The 15566-nt window shown below is 47.4% G+C and overlaps 1 protein-coding gene across 1 annotated transcript; it reads left to right on the top strand.

Moving 5' to 3' along the window:
- Positions 1 to 174: 174 nt before the first annotated feature.
- STAT2 (signal transducer and activator of transcription 2) lies at positions 175 to 14294 on the top strand. Its single transcript, XM_037133224.2, has 24 exons — positions 175 to 407; positions 2170 to 2313; positions 2476 to 2629; positions 2931 to 3026; positions 3202 to 3291; positions 3383 to 3458; positions 3887 to 3972; positions 4135 to 4295; positions 7234 to 7392; positions 7499 to 7591; positions 7818 to 7877; positions 8322 to 8342; positions 8572 to 8665; positions 8816 to 8863; positions 8944 to 9027; positions 9192 to 9290; positions 9396 to 9531; positions 9635 to 9687; positions 9806 to 9900; positions 10493 to 10629; positions 10791 to 10973; positions 11181 to 11238; positions 12222 to 12526; positions 12801 to 14294. Exons 2-24 carry the CDS (start codon positions 2183 to 2185, stop codon positions 12941 to 12943), a joined length of 2562 nt encoding a protein of 853 aa, XP_036989119.2. The 5' UTR covers positions 175 to 407; positions 2170 to 2182; the 3' UTR covers positions 12944 to 14294.
- The last annotated feature ends 1272 nt before the right edge of the window (positions 14295 to 15566 follow it).

The following is a 15566-nucleotide window of genomic DNA, read 5'->3' as shown; positions in this document are numbered from 1 at the left end:
CAGTTTCAGTTCTGCGATATTACATTGATTGGACTCCTCCCTTCGCAGATATGGGGCGGTGCTTACTTGAGGTTTCTCACCAATCGCTGGGGCTGGAGGTCTGGTTTCCGTGCTGCTTGTCCCGCTCCGGGGAGTAGGCGGGGCTGTAGCAGTGCCAATGAACTCAGCCTGGGGAAGGGCTTGGCCAATGTTGGGGTGTGGGGCTGGGAACTGCGAGCTCTAAGGTTCAGCTGCTTGCTCAAACCTGCTACCCGGTGGACGGGTTCAAGAAGCGGGACGAAACTGAGGTCGGGGAGTGAGGCTTTGGTGACCGAGCTCCCTCTGGAAAACGGAAACCCTGATCAGAGCCCCTGGAGGGAGCGAGGACTGAGACCCTAACCAGGATCAGGGACTGAGACCCTAACCAGGTACGGACCCTGAGAAAGCGCGCTGAACTGGGAGGGGAGGCGCGACTTCCTTCTGAGAAGTGCGGCAGGCCCCGGGGGCTGTGTCCTGAAGGGGTCAGCCTCTGTCCCTACATTAGAATAGGAGCTGTCTCCTGGCTGCATCCTGATCAACCCTTTCTTGTCCGGCCTAGCTCCCCAGACCTAATGCCCCCTTCCCAAAATTCCTCTGTAGCCTTCGAGACCCGAAACGTGGCGTTGTGGCATTTGTTTAGTGTCTTAGCCAACGCTTTTAACCCGGTCTGTGATATTTTTGATCCTCACCCCCACCCTACACCCCCCCAAAAAAAAGGTCAATGTCTAAGGGTAGATACGATTTATCATACTTATTTGTTATGTTAAACATAAGATACAGAAAGGTGAAATTATTGTCCTAAGATCACATACAAAAGAAGTTCATTTCAGAAACGCTTATTGAACACAGTATGTACCTGAGAGAGAGAGAGAACTGGAGAAGTAAGTACATAAATGTCACAGCCCTTAACCTTCAGTGTTTGCAATCCATTTGGAAAAAAAAAAAAACAACAGGTTTGTTTGTTTTCATATTTAAACCTCAGGATTTACTTGCTGCCTTACTCTTTGTTTTCATTTCTTGTTTTTTTTGTTTTTGCTGTTTTTCCTCTTTCGTTTCTTATTCTACTTTATTAATATCAACAACTAGGTCCTTGAGAACTGGGGCTTATTTGTTTTTTAAAAAGCAATACAAGTGTACATAGTTTAAAAAGTCAAGCACTACTAAAAGGGTTAAGATGAAAAATAAGAAACCCTGCCCAGTCCTTTCCTTCCCCTGTTCCTAATTCCTAGAGGTAGCGAGGGAGCTCATAACTATTCATTCTGGAGGGAAAAAAAAGTTTCTCCCACCCCAACCTTCTTCTTTGATTTGTAATAAAACCATGTGACATTTTTAGACCACTGATGTGCATGTTTGTTCTTTTCTGTTAGGCTGAGGCTGCAACAAGAAGTTTTAATTTCCTAAACAGACAAATGGCAGTGGGTGGAGCAAGCTAGGGAGAAAGTCTCTGCTCAGTCTACTTGCAAAAACCAGTTTTGAATGAATTTTCTGGGTCTCTGACAAAGTTGATAATCCACATGAAGAATTAGAGATCAACAGAAGTTGTAAGAGGTGACACCACCTTAGGGATTGAGTGACCCCTTGCACAGCATTTAAACATTTGGAATGGAGCTCTGCCTTCCTACGTGGAGAGCTGTGTACGGAGTGTGCCTCATCTCCAAGGGGGGTCCAGCCCCTGATAAAGCTTTGGGACTGGGAGGAGTCATGCTGAAATAGATACTTACCACCCACACCACCTCTAAACACTGCAGTATAAACAAATGTATACACATACAAATTTAAAATAAATTTATTGGGGAAGATAGATAAAAATGGTAGAAATATCATCAGTGTTTGTTGAAGATGAAGGATGAGTGCATGGATGATCCTTCTACTATTCACTTGACTTTGGTGTGTATTCAAAAATTACTATTAAAACAAAAGGTCCACATATTGGAGCTCTTAAGTAGTACTCCTTGAAAGAATATGTACGAAATTAATAATACTGATTTCTGGAGAAGAGGGTAGGGGGTGAAGATTGGAAGTGGGGTCAGCTAAATACCCCTTTTTATTCTTACCTGTATAATTACAAATTTTCAGTTTGTAATAATAAAGTATCGTGAGACTGTGGATGGTTTAGTCCAGCAAAATTTACATTTGGGAACTTGAATCCAGACTCAGATCCCAAATGGCGCAATGGGAGATGCTGCAGAATCTCGACAGCCCATTTCAGGATCAGCTGCACCAGCTCTACACAAATAGCCTCCTGCCAATGGACATTCGACAGTACTTGGCTGTCTGGATTGAAGACCAGAACTGGTGAGGTCCTCAGGAAGTTGGGGGGTGGAGGATGAGGAAAGTGGTTTCTTCTGAGCCCCCAGGATCCTGGAGACACAAATGGCAGGAAGGGGTTACAAAGCCTCAAGCCAGTAGCCATCCTGCAGAGAGACTTACTAATCTTTTGTCATTTCTGGCCCCCAGGCAAGAAGCTGCATTGGGAAACAATAGTTACCAGGCTAACATGCTATTCCTCCACTTCTCGGACCAACTAAACTATGAGTGCGCCCGCTGCAGCCAGGACCCTGAGTGCTTGTTGCTGCAGCATAACTTGCGAAAATTTTGTCGGGACATTCAGGTACTTGGAGGAACGGGGAATAACAAGGTAGGAGTGGCAGCTATAGAGGAGTATAGTTTGGGGTGTGGAACAGGACCTGGAGATGCAAAGGGGCAGGTGCAGATTTGGGGAAAGGGGAACAGAGCCTGGACTTGGGGGTCACTGGTAGAGAGAAGGCCGTTGTTTGGAAGAGGCTAGGGTTTGGGGACCAGTGGTGGAAAGGGGAAGGCCTCGGGACCCTGAAGGAGGGGAAAGCACCGCTTTGCTGGGGGGAAGGTTCACTGAAAGCAGTTGCTTTCAGTCAATACTCTGTCTCCTGCAGGCCTTTCCTGGAGGTCCTATCCAGTTGGCTGAGATGATCTTTAATCTCCTTCTAGAAGAAAAAAGAATTCTGATCCAGGCTCAGAGGGCTCAAGTGGTGAGAACAATTTACTGGTGATATTGAAACCTCCTGGAGTAGAGAGGGATCACAGAAAGGACTCAGAAAATTTGTATCAGAATAAGATTCCCTAATAGCCTATTGTATAATTTCAGGCCTGGATTTGAGGGATGAAATGGTAGACTTGAATGTGCTCAGAGCCTCTTTATTTCAGGAGCAAGAGGAGCCAGACCTCCACGCACCTGTAGAGAGCCAGCAGCATGAGATTGAATCCCGGGTCCTGGAATTGAGGGCTATGATGGAGGTTGGTAGATGTGGCGGGAGCCAGGATGGGCAGCACTCGGCCTGCCTCCTCCCACAGAAACAGCCTTATTTGGGTCTCATCCCTGCTACAGAAGCTGGTAAAATCCCTCAGCCAACTGAAAGACCAGCAAGATGTCTTCTGCTTCCGATATAAGACCCAAGCTCCAGGTAGGAAGCACATTGAAGGGTGGGAGAAAGACAGGCTCTTGCTGGAAAGCCAAGGGTGGACAAGAGCAAAAAGCCCAATAAACAGTAATCACCTTTGGCTACACCCCACTGGCTGCAGTCCTGCTGCCGTGCAAAGCTAGAAGTGCCAGGGTATGTTGTGGAGGTCAGGCTGCAGGTATGGCTGAGGGACGGCTAGTGAATGTTAAAGTAGATGCATGGGAAACTGCCTGAGCAGATAAAGTGGGCTCCTGTTTCAAGCAGGACAATTCAGAATTTGCCTGAGGGCGCAGAGGTGCCGCGCTTTGCTTTGGTTCCCTTCTCCCATCAGAATTCCCCCTCCCTGACTCTGACTGAGGTCTGGGCCAGGAAGGTGAGGGGAAGGAGCCCTAGGCCTAAGCATTTGTCTCACTTCCTGCTCCTGCATCCAGTGAGGACAGCTTCTTTGGACCCCCATCATACCAAACAGAAGCAGCTTCTTCAGGAAACTCTCAATGAACTGGACAAAAAGAGAAAGGTGGGAGGCAAAGGACAGAGGGAGTGGGCAGCAGGGAGCTGGGGAAAATGAAGGACCTGGGAGCCCTGGCCTCTTAGCCTTGACTTCTTTGTCCCTTTATCCCCAGTCGAATGGTGGAAGGGGGTGGTGAGAGGTGCTCAGCACTTACTATGTCTTTCTTAGGAGGTGCTGGATGACTCCAGAGCACTGCTAGGCCGATTAACTACCCTAATTGAGCTACTGCTGCCTGAGCTGGAGGAGTGGAAGGCCCAGCAACAGAAAGCCTGCATCGGAGCTCCCACAAATGGGAGGTTAGAACTTCTCCTTCTCCAGCTAGAGAAGTGGTAAGAGGCATCTCCCTGCCTTCATGCTGATCCAGCCCTTGTCCTAGCCACTGCCCTGTGCTTTTTAAGTCGTAATACCCTATATATGGCAAGAGGTATTGCTCTCCTGAATCTCTGCTCCCCAGAATGATCCCAGCTTCCTCACCTGACTACGACTGCACTCTGCTCTTCATTCTCACTACCCGGGAAGCCCAGGGCCCTTTCCCTGTCTCTCTCTCTTTCTTTCTTTTTGTTTTATTTATTGATTTTTGAGAGAGAGAGAAAAGGAACATCGATTTGTTGTTCCACTTATTTATGCATTCACTGGTGGCTTCGTGGATGTGCCCTGACGGAGGATCGAACCTGCACGATAATATAAGCCACTGACCCACCCGGCCAGGGCCAGAGCCTTTCTTTTTTAATTACCTGAGAAGTAGGTATCTTCTACTTTTTTGTGTGCAATGAGTATAATGCACACACACACACACAAAAATTTACTCACTGCTTTTCTACCCAGATGTAGCTGCTGTAACATTATTAAACAAAAATTGAATCATACTGTTCATCCTGTTTTGAGACATGTTGCTTCTTTGCCTTGTTTTCACTTGGCAGTTTATTTGCCCCTGTTACTTGCAATGGTTGCATTAGTTCCTTCTGTGGAGGTAACAGTGTAACTAAGGGACTCTTTATTTTGGGACATTAAGGTTGTTTTTAATTTCTGGCTATTCTTCCAGTAAACTTTTTTCTTTAGATTAATTTTATTGTGACGTAAGAAAAAAGGAATGTGTCCTTCAACATACTTGAAAAATACCTACTGTTTTAAGTATTTTCCCATGAGGAAATTCATTATAATTTAAACCATTAAAAATATACAGGTAAATTAAAAACAGGTATATAGGGCTTCACATACATGAACAGTATTTAAATTATTTAAATAACCTCAAAACTACATCTTTATTTACATTCCTAATTATCTCTGTAACATAAGTTGCCAGAAGTGGTATTTCTGGGTTCTAGTATGTACCTTTCCTCACTGGTGATGATGGTGTTATTGTGTTGATTTTTAAAAATTTTTGTTTTGTTTGAGAGTATGTTTATTACAGCTGGGGACAGTGAAACAAGGAAGGGCTTAAGACAGCAGAAGTACCAGGAGAGAGCCCCGGCGGGGCTGCTTTGGCTCTCTGGGAACCTTATAGGAGAAAAGTGGGCCCAGGTGGGGCTGCTTTCAGGTCGCTGGGGAGTCAGAGAAAACTCGGCCTTGGAGGCAGGCTCAGGGGGTTAAGCATCGGACAAGCTGCCGCTGTCCATTGCTCCCCTGGTTGCAGGTCTCATGGGTCCCTTAGAGTTTAGAGGCAAGTTAAGGCAAGGGTGCGGGTGTGCTCACAGGAGTGAGAGCACGCCTCGCCTTCTGTCATTGTTTTTAATAAAAAAGAGCTTTATTGCTTTCTGTCATTATAAATGTAATGTATACCAATTGAAAAAATTTCAGACAACATAAAAAAGAAAGTGACAATCACCCATCTGTATAATCTAATCACACAGAGGTAGGTACCCTCTGTAATGCTTTTGCATACTTTTTCCAGATTTTTCCTATGCATATATACAAAAATAACATCTATTTTAAACATAAATCGAATCATATAATATCTGGCCCTCACTGGTGTGGTTCAGTTGGCTGCGGTCAACTGCAAAGCAAAAGGTTGCTGGTTCAGTTGCTGGTGGGGGCACATGCCTCCGCCGCGGGTTCGGTCCACGGTCAGGGCATGGGCAAAAGGTGGCCAGTTGGTTCTTCTTTCTCACATCGATGTTACTCTCCCTCTTCTTCTCCCTCCATCCCCATGTCTCCAAAACTAAATAAATAAAATCTTTTTAAAAATCATGTATCTGTACTGTCTTACAATTTTTTTTAATTTAATATTTTTGGGGCCCTGGCTGGTGTAGCTCAGTGGATTGAGCTCGGGCCTGTGAACCAGACAATCGCAGTTCGATTCCCAGTCAGGGCACATGCCTGGGTTGCAGGCTGGTTCCCTGCAGGCCAGTTCCCAGCAGGGGATGCGCAAAGGGCAACCATACATTGATGTTTCTCTCCCTTTCTCCTTCCCTTCCACTCTAAAGATAAATAAATAAATTTTTAAAAAGTTAAAAAAAATTTTTTTTAATATTTTTGGATATCTTTCCATGTTAAATATTTGAGCCGGTATCATTTTTAATGGTTGCATAGTATTTCATGATGTGACTGTGCCATAATTTATATACCTGTTACCAATTGTTGCTAATTTTTCTACTACAAATAACAAAACTATGCCCTTCCTGGTACATTTGTCTTTGTGTATGTGTCTGATTATTTTCTTAGGATATATTTCAGAAATGGAATGCTGTAAAGTGTATGCATGTTTTTTGAGGCTTTTAAAAAATAGTTTCAAGCTGCTATCCCAACTTATTTGCTTATATGTGGTATAGGGTCATTTTCCTGTCACATTGCCTATTACACTTTTCTTTTTATACTTTCTTTCAACAGAAAGTGTAGAAGGCAGAAGTCTGCGTTGTGCAGCCAGACTGCCTGGGCTTGATCCAGCTTCATTCTTTCCCAGCCCTATGACCTATGAGCAAGTTGTTTAACTTTTCAGTGCTTCAGTTTTATCATCTGTAAAATAGGGAAAATACCAGTGCCAACTTCATAGGGTTTTTGTAAGGATTAAATGCTTTAACACATGTAAAGCACTTAGAATAAATAGTACATGTCAAGCATCATATGAAAGTTAGCTTTATTATGTTAACCTTTTACCAGTTTTAATGTGAAAGTAGCTTTGATTTTCATTTCTTGGATTATGAATCATGTTCTTTTTTTTTTGTCCCAATCAGTTTCTAAATCACCACAGTGTTAAAGGGCAGCTCTTAGAGCCTGTTGGGGGGCTCCAGGCGGCCCGTGGATTCTCTCTCCTTGGATTCTGTCACTCAGGTTCACCGAAGGAGCGAAGCTCCTGTTTCATCTGCGGCAGCTGCTGAAGGAGCTGAAGGAATTGAGTCTCTTGGTTACCTATGAAAATGACCCTCTGACCAAAGGAGTAGATATGCAGGAGGCCCAGGTTATGGAGCTGCTGCAGCGTCTGCTCCACAGGTTGAGAGGCCAAGGAGGGACTTCTCGGGAGGGCAGAGGGAAGGAACAAGGGGAGCCGTTCCTACAGATGCCGAGCTATATCTTCTCTCTGCGTCTCTCTTCCCAGAGCCTTTGTGGTAGAAACCCAGCCCTATATGCCTCAGACTGTCCATCGACCCCTCATCCTCAGGACTGGGAGCAAGTTCACTGTCCGTACAAGGTTGGCGTTTCAGAGCTTACTCCTGATTTCCTTTTTCCAGACCCTCTCACTTTGCTTCCAGATCAAAAGATCTGTTTACAGATCTTTCCGCCCTTGGCTGTTTCTTCTCTTTTTCCCCCTCAATTAACCTGCCTCTTCTAATCTCTTCCCTTCTCCTCTCCAGATATCTGGTCTCTCCAGGGAATGGAGGTTGACTATTTCTCTCATCCACCTCTCTTCTCCCCAGGCTGCTGGTAAGACTCCAGGAAGGCAGTGAGTCACTGACCGCAGAAGTCTTTATTGACAGGTGAGTGGGGCCGGTGAAGAGCAGGACCACGGAGTGGGCAGGACATGGGCTGATAGGGCAGGGGAGACACCTACCTCATAGAAATAATAACTCATCCCTTTTGGGGGCACTTAGTATGTGACATGCACCTGGTCAAATACTCATTTAATTGTCTAGGAACCCCATGAGTTAGATACTATCGATGCACCATTCAAATCAGGGAACAAGGCCAGAGAGACGGCATCTCTCGTGGAAGTCCGCATAGCTAGTGGGCTGCAGCTTTGGGTGTGAACTGAGGTCTGTCTCCTCCCAGAGACCAAACTCCTAATTTCTACACTGTTTTCCTTCCTAATTTATATATATATATAATATATATATTATATAATATATTATATATATTATACACACACACATATATATATATTTGTTTATTTGTCTGTTTATCTGTTTTGTATTTCTTTTCAGGAATCCTCCTCAATCACAAGGGTAGGTACCTGACAGGAACGCTGCGGACATGTGTGCACTGCATGACCCGCACAGCCACGTGTGGCCGCCATGATGGGGGCATGGACGAGGAGGAGGCTGATTGGGTGGCATATAATAAGCAGAGGGAGGTGCAGAGGTCTGAAATGCAGTGGAACTTCTGTTGCTTTCCTGCTGAACTTTAGAATAACTCTGTTCCTGTCCCTCATGCCTCTTCTTCCTCCTGGAACAGCTTCCGGAAGTTCAACATTCTGACCTCAAACAAGAAAACTTTGACCCCCGAGAAAGGGCAGAGTCAGGGCCTAATTTGGGATTTCCGTTACCTGGTAAGAAGGGCTGGTGGCTTAAGTTTCTAGTCCAGTGGAACAGGCTGGGGCAAGTTCCCAGGCCTTGGGAAGCCTTGAGGGCAAAACAGGGGTCCCAGGGACACTGAGGTCCTTCCTCTGGCCTCCTCTCTCTTTCCCTTCTCTTCACAGACTCTGACGGAGCAGCGTTCAGGTGGTTCAGGAAAGGGCAGCAATAAGGTGAGGCCCAGACAGGGGGTTGGAGAGTAGGAGGAACGTGCTGAAGGACCCTCTGATCACTGTGTCTTTGGCTGTCCCAGAGTCTGCTGGGTGTGACAGAGGAACTGCACATTATCAGCTTCACGGTCAAATACACCTACCAGGGTCTGAAGCAGGAACTGAAAGTGAGTAAAGATGGAGGGCAGGGAGAGATGAAACAGGTTTGGGAGAAGGCATAAGGCGGGGTTAAACAGAAACCTCTCGTGGGGGAAGATCACCCCTTTTCCCTACCGAGTGTCTGCAGCTAAAATCATCACAGCCACCTCTGTGATTCCTGTCTTCTCTCCAGACAGACACCCTCCCTGTGGTGATTATCTCGAACACAAACCAGCTCTCAATTGCCTGGGCCTCAGTTCTCTGGTTCAGTCTGCTCAGCTCAAACCCCCAGGTAGGAGGCAGGGCCACCAGGCAGAGGATGGCTGGTGAGGAGGGGTGTGGCGGGCTGGTGTGAGGGTGCTGCTCTGAGCGTGCTGTCCTCCCCACACTCCTGCAGAATCAGCAGTTCTTCTCCAGCCCCCCCAAAGCCCCTTGGAACTTGCTGGGCCCTGCTCTCAGTTGGCAGTTCTCATCCTATGTTGGCCGAGGCCTCGACCCGGACCAGCTGAGCATGCTGAGGGACAAGCTGTTCGGTACAGACCTCTTTTTCTCTCAGCCCCAGCGCTCTGTCCTTTCTGTCCCAGGAGCCCCGACTTGCCTCCTTTCATTATCTGTCTGTCTGTCTGTCTGCCACAGGACAGAACTCTGGGAATGAGGGTGCAGTGTTGTCCTGGGCTGAATTCACTAAGGTAATGCTGGGCAGCTAGATCTTAGTCCCCAGTCCAGACTCCCGCCCCGCCCCCACCACACCTTCCCCAGGTCGGGGGCAACTCCACATCTCTTCCTGCCTTTCTGTTCCTCCTTCAGCGAGAGAGCCCCCCTGGGAAGCTACCATTCTGGACATGGCTAGACAAAATTCTGGACCTGGTACATGACCACCTGAAGGATCTTTGGAAAGATGGGTAAGATCCGCAGCCTCCCTCTCCCCTGGCCCAGCTGCCTTTTGGGGTTTGAGAATGGACCCTGTGCGCCCTCATGTGGTAAATAGGGAGCGGGAACAAAAAACTGGTTCAAGGTCACACCCCCTCCCAAGTGCAAATCATAGTCAGAGCCAGTATTTGTCAAGCATCTTTGTGCTCCAGGGCCTGCTGGGTGCTTTCCTGAATTCTGTCACATAATCCTTAAAACCATGCTGCGTGGTGGGTGTTGCCTCACTTTAATTTCAAGAGAGGAAATTAAAGAACTTATCCAAGGGGCCAAGTTGGGATTTAAACCCAGGCTTGCCTGCCCCCAAGCCTGTGTGTGCTCATTCCACCACCTGTCCATGTGCACAGCACTTTGCCTTTAATAAGGTGCTTTGGATTCATGCGGCCTCACTGAATCCTCATACCTCTTCTGACCCTGGGAAGTCGATATCCTCAGTGAAGCGAAGTGACTTGGCCACAATGGAACAGCTTATAAGGAGCACACAGCTAGGGCCAAAACCTGGCACTCTCTCCCCATCCAAGGAATCAGGGAGGCAGGCAGGTCTCTCAGCTGCTTTCTCTGCTCCAGGCGCATCATGGGCTTTGTAAGCCGGAGCCAGGAGCGCAAGCTGCTGAAGAAGACCATGTCTGGTACCTTCCTGCTGCGCTTCAGTGAAACATTGGAAGGGGGCATCACCTGCTCCTGGGTGGAACACCAGGATGATGGTCAGCTGCTCTGCCTTGCTGTTCCCACAACCTCTCCTTCCTGCCCTCTGCTTGTCCTTGGCTTCCCCGGCTCCATACCGAATCCCTCAGCAGCTCTGGGACTGGGCAGGCGTGGTGGGCAGCTCCCAGGCCCAGCCTCTTTTCCCGTGTCCACTCTCCAGATAAGGTGGTCATCTACTCTGTGAAGCCCTTCACCAAGGAGGTGCTGCAGTCACTCCCACTGACCAAAATCATCCATCACTACCAGCTGTTGACTGAGGAGAACATACCCGAGAACCCGCTGCGCTTCCTCTACCCGCGCATCCCCCGGGATGAGGCTTTCGGGTGCTACTATGAGGACAAAGGTGAGAGTCAGTGACATACTTCACTGGTAGATTGCAGGCATCCAAAATTCCAACTCCTTCCTTACAAACATGGGAAAACCAATAACCAGAGAAGTTAAGGGATTTGTTTATGGGACACTGCTAGTTAATAAGGAGATATGACTGTCACGACCATTGGTCTGTGTCCAGTCCACTGACCTCGACACCCCTTGTGTATGTCCCCCACAGTTAATCTCCAGGAACGAAAAAAATACCTGAAACACAAGCTCATTGTGGTCTCTAACAGGTGAGCTGGGGACTCCCCGGCCCTCGCCTCACCCCGTCTGGCTGGCACAGGGACCCGGACCTGCCCACCCCTGCCTCCCTGGCCTTCTCTGCTCCTCACTTGCGCTCTCCAGGCCTCTAGGTTTCCTCCTGCTCTTCTAGTCTCTTTCTCCTCTGTTACCCTGCTGCTGTGCTTCCGTTCTCTCCCTGGGCTCCCTGATCACAGTGCTCATAATCACTGATGTTAACGGGCATCTGCTTGATGCTAGATACTTTTAGAACATTTTTAAAAATGGAATCCTTACAAGAATTCATGTGAGCAGGAACATTTAATGAATGTTTATTAAGTACCAGGCACAGTGTGAAACCTGTGTGTTCATTCTCTCCTTCACTGTCTTCACGGTGGTCCTGTGAGGCAGACGCTGTTATTGCTGTGTTTGGCTAAGGAAACTGAGGGTTAGCAGAGTGAAGGGCCATGTTTAAGATGCGTGGCTGCTGTCAGATTTCCATGCCCTGCTTTTAGCCATATTCCTGCCTCTTAAGCATTATTATGTATTGTTCCCATTTTACAGATGATAAATCTGAGGCTCAGAGAAGTTAATTAACTTGCCTAAGGTCACCCAGCTTGTAAACGATAGGATTCAAACTCTGGCAAAGCCTGTGCTTTTTTTTTTTTTTTTTTTTCATTTTAATTTGTATTTATTGATTTTGCAGAGAGGGGAGGGAGGGAGGGAGAGATCAATCTATTTTTCCACTTCTTTATCCATCTTTTGGCTGATTCTTGTATGTGCCCTGACTGGGGATCGAGTCTACAACCTTGGTGTTTCAGGACAATGCTCTAACCAGCTGAGCTACCTGGCCAGGGCAGAGCGGGGAGGCTCGTACTCTTAAGCCCTCTTCTCTGTTACCTTCTTACACTGGAGAGGTAGCCTCTGTTTGCCCTACCATCCCCCACTTCACCTAAACAACTGAGCCTTCTCCCTTTGCCTATATTGGAATATCCAGGCAGGTGGATGAGCTGCAACAGCCGCTGGAGCCTAATCTGGAGCCAGAAGTGGAGTCACTAGATCTGTCCCCAGGGCTGGCACCAGGGCCAGAGCCAGAACTAGGCCTGGGGTTAGAGCCACTGCTAGAGGCAGGGCTGGACCTGGGGCCGTCACTGGAGCCCATACTAGGTGTGGTGCAAGAGCCAAACCTGGGACCAGAACTGAGGCTGGAACCTATTCTGGAGCCTATTTCACAGTCGGCACCAGAGCTGGAACCAGATTTGCCCCATGACTTGAGACACTTGAACACTGAGGAAATGGAAAGTAAGTGATGAGATGGGGCTAGGGAAACGGTGGGGGGGGGGTACCTTTCCTTTCCCAATTCCTCTCCCTTACCCATTACAGAAAAGGCCCAGATCTAAGCTCCTGCTTGGAGAGGAGGCTTATTTCTTTGTAATTCCTTTCATTAGGAAACGCACACACCAAGTGCTGCCCCACCCAAGTGTCCCCTCAGGCCCTTCCAGCCCTCACTTTCCTTGTTGGGTTAGGAATTCCTTGCCTAAGATCAGGGCCTGACTTCTTTCTCTGGACTACCCAGTCTTCAGGAACAGCATGAAGATTGAAGATATCATGCCAAACGGAGACCCACTATTAGCTGGCCAGAACACTGCGGATGAGGCTTACGTCTTCCACCCCAGCCATTTCTACACAGATGGGCCCCTGATTCCTTCTGACTACTAGGAACTGTGTTTCCTCTGTTCTTCCCATGTCTTTTACCCCCACCATCCCCCACATCATGATGTGATGTCGTTCTCCAAGGATGGGAAACCAGGCGTGTGCCCCTTCTAAGCTGGTTGAACCTTGTGACTTGGGGTCAAAGGTACAAGCATAGAGCGGGCCGACGTTGGGCATCGCTCTGACTAGGACCCTGGGGGCTGCCAGCTGTGCCGGGAAGTATAGTAGTTTTAGGAGCAGGCCAGGATGGTTTGCAGGTGTGTGGAGAGGTCAGAGTTGCTTCTTTCCAGTTGGAGGGATTTCAGAATTTTGATAGCTGGTAAGACCAACCCGGTGCCCACACTTTTTATAGTATGGATAGCACTGGCCCATGGTGGGGAACTGCCACAGGACAGGACTCCATCTTCCCCTCGTGTCTAGGTGAACCTTTTCCTTTCTTCTTCCCCTCGCTCCCGACTCAAGTCCTAAATCCTCTTTTCCTGCAGGGACTGAGAGCTTTCTGCCTCAGCCACCATGTGCAACTCCCCCTCTGAGGAAGGAAGTAAGAGGTAGAGCTCCTTTTCCTACCAGTCTCCTCCTCTGCCCTGCAAGCTGGCCACACCCATTCCTCCCTCGGAAAACTATCCCGCCGGCCTCACGTGCCTGTGAGGCTTTGCACAGTAACTTGCTCTGCCCGGTTTCTACTTTCCCAGTGCTTAGGAGGCAGATCACTCCTGGAGGCCAGGGATGGTACGGTTGCTGGGAATTCAGGAATTGCTTTTTATAGTACAGATAGAATTTGGTATTTTTACAGAGGAAGAGAAGCCCTGGGTCTTGTATATTTCTGTATTGAGATATCATCCCTTTCTTTTGTACAATATATTATTTACCTGAAAAGATGGTTTCTGTTTTTTGGGCATGGACCCGGAAGTCCCTGGAACTTAGAACCTCGAAGGTTCATCATGAAGGGCTGGCCATTCCCAGGGAGCCCCGGGATGACCGCTGTTGATTTACTGTGCGCTTCTAGTAAAACTTGAGATGTGAGCAAAGCCAGGGTTGTACATGTGGTGGTTCCTGCCTGGTATGTTACAGTCATTTTCAACCTGTGCATCTTATGGTGTACATAAACTAATTACTGAAATTTTGTGCCACACCAGAAAAACAAATTGTCTTCTGATCTGACAAAAAAAAAAACAAAACAGGTATAATTTTGATTCATTCACACCAGACAGATGGCTGTTGTTGTGTTGGCTGTTGTCATTGTTTTGTAAATTCTTGTGGCACACCAGTTGCAAACCACTATGTTGAAGGAACAGTACTGTTCAAAAAGAGGCCTGTCTGAGCAGAATTGGGTAATAAACTTTGTGCTGACCTACAAGTGTTTACTCTTTGAACTTCTTTACTTCTCACAAAGAAGCTTCTTCTTACTGCTCACAAAGACTAACGTTCTTTTTTTAAATTTTTTTTAAAGATTTTATTTATCTTTAGAAGGTAAGGAAAAGAGAGAGGGAAAGGAATATCAGTGTATGGTTGCTTCTCATGTGTCCCCTGCTGGGAACTGGCCTGCAACCCAGACATATGCCCTGACTGGAAATCAAACCACGATCCTCTGGTTCCCAGGCCCGCGCTCAATTCACTGAGCTACACCAGCCAGGGCAAAGACTAATGTTCTTGAAGACATCAGCAGGCCATGCAGGATCAAGGTCAGCAAATCACGGCCTGTTTTTCACCTACCTCAGCATACCCCTTTTGTTACGTTTCTTCTTCTTACCTCCCTGTTTACAGCAGTCTTTCCTGACCCACAGAGTCTCCAAGGGTGCAGTGAGCTATATTTGGGGGGATGGTTACATAACTACCCATCGTTCCTCAACTGGTTGGTGCCAAAGCCCAATTTTAAACCTGGATCTGTCTGACCCCGAAGCCCATGTCTCTTTTTGATGTTGTGAAGGTGGAGAAAAGGAAGGGAAGTAATCACCAGCTATTTCCCATACTCTTTCTAAGACGATTTATTTATTTTTTAAGATTTTATTTATTTAATTTTAGAAAGGGGAAAGGAGGGAGAAAGAGAAAGAGAGAAACATCAATGTGTGGTTGCCTCTTGAGCGCTCCCCTACTGGGGACCTGGCCTGCAACCCAGGCATGTGCCCTGACTGAGAACTGAACCAGCAACACTTTGGTTCACAGGCATTCAAATCTACTGAGCTACACCAGCCAGGGCTCTAGGCAGTTTATAAGCAAACTCCCTTCTGAAGGGCCCACAGAAATCCATTGAGGGAGAATCCCATTGGTTTTGGGGATTTGCCTTTATCTTCCTGGAATGTGCTTCCTGCTCCAACAACTCTGATTTTGGTCCTGCAGTGATGGGTGTATTTGTCTTTGGCCAAATACACTCTTGGCCCAGAAAGCCAGGAAGGAGGCACTGGGTAGGGGAGCAAGGGAGGTGCCCCATTTCCTAATCTCAATCCCTTGTCATATCTTTCATCTTGTTTAGCCATAGAGATTAAGATGGAAAAGATCCCAGTTACTCCAGCTGTACTCCAGGGGCCAAAGGGACACTGCCATACTGCTGCAGAGCAGAAGTATGCGTATTGTAGTCCCTTGTCCCTATTTTTTCATTTGCTTTTTCCCATCCAAACCTAGAAATGAGACT

The sequence above is a fragment of the Artibeus jamaicensis genome, unplaced genomic scaffold, assembly GCF_021234435.1.
Source record: "Artibeus jamaicensis isolate MK-2021 breed Jamaican fruit bat unplaced genomic scaffold, CSHL_Jam_final contig_233, whole genome shotgun sequence".
Lineage (NCBI taxonomy): Eukaryota > Metazoa > Chordata > Mammalia > Chiroptera > Phyllostomidae > Artibeus > Artibeus jamaicensis.
The sequence above is the reverse complement of the archived record's forward strand: the minus strand, read 5'-3'. Positions and strand labels throughout refer to the sequence as shown.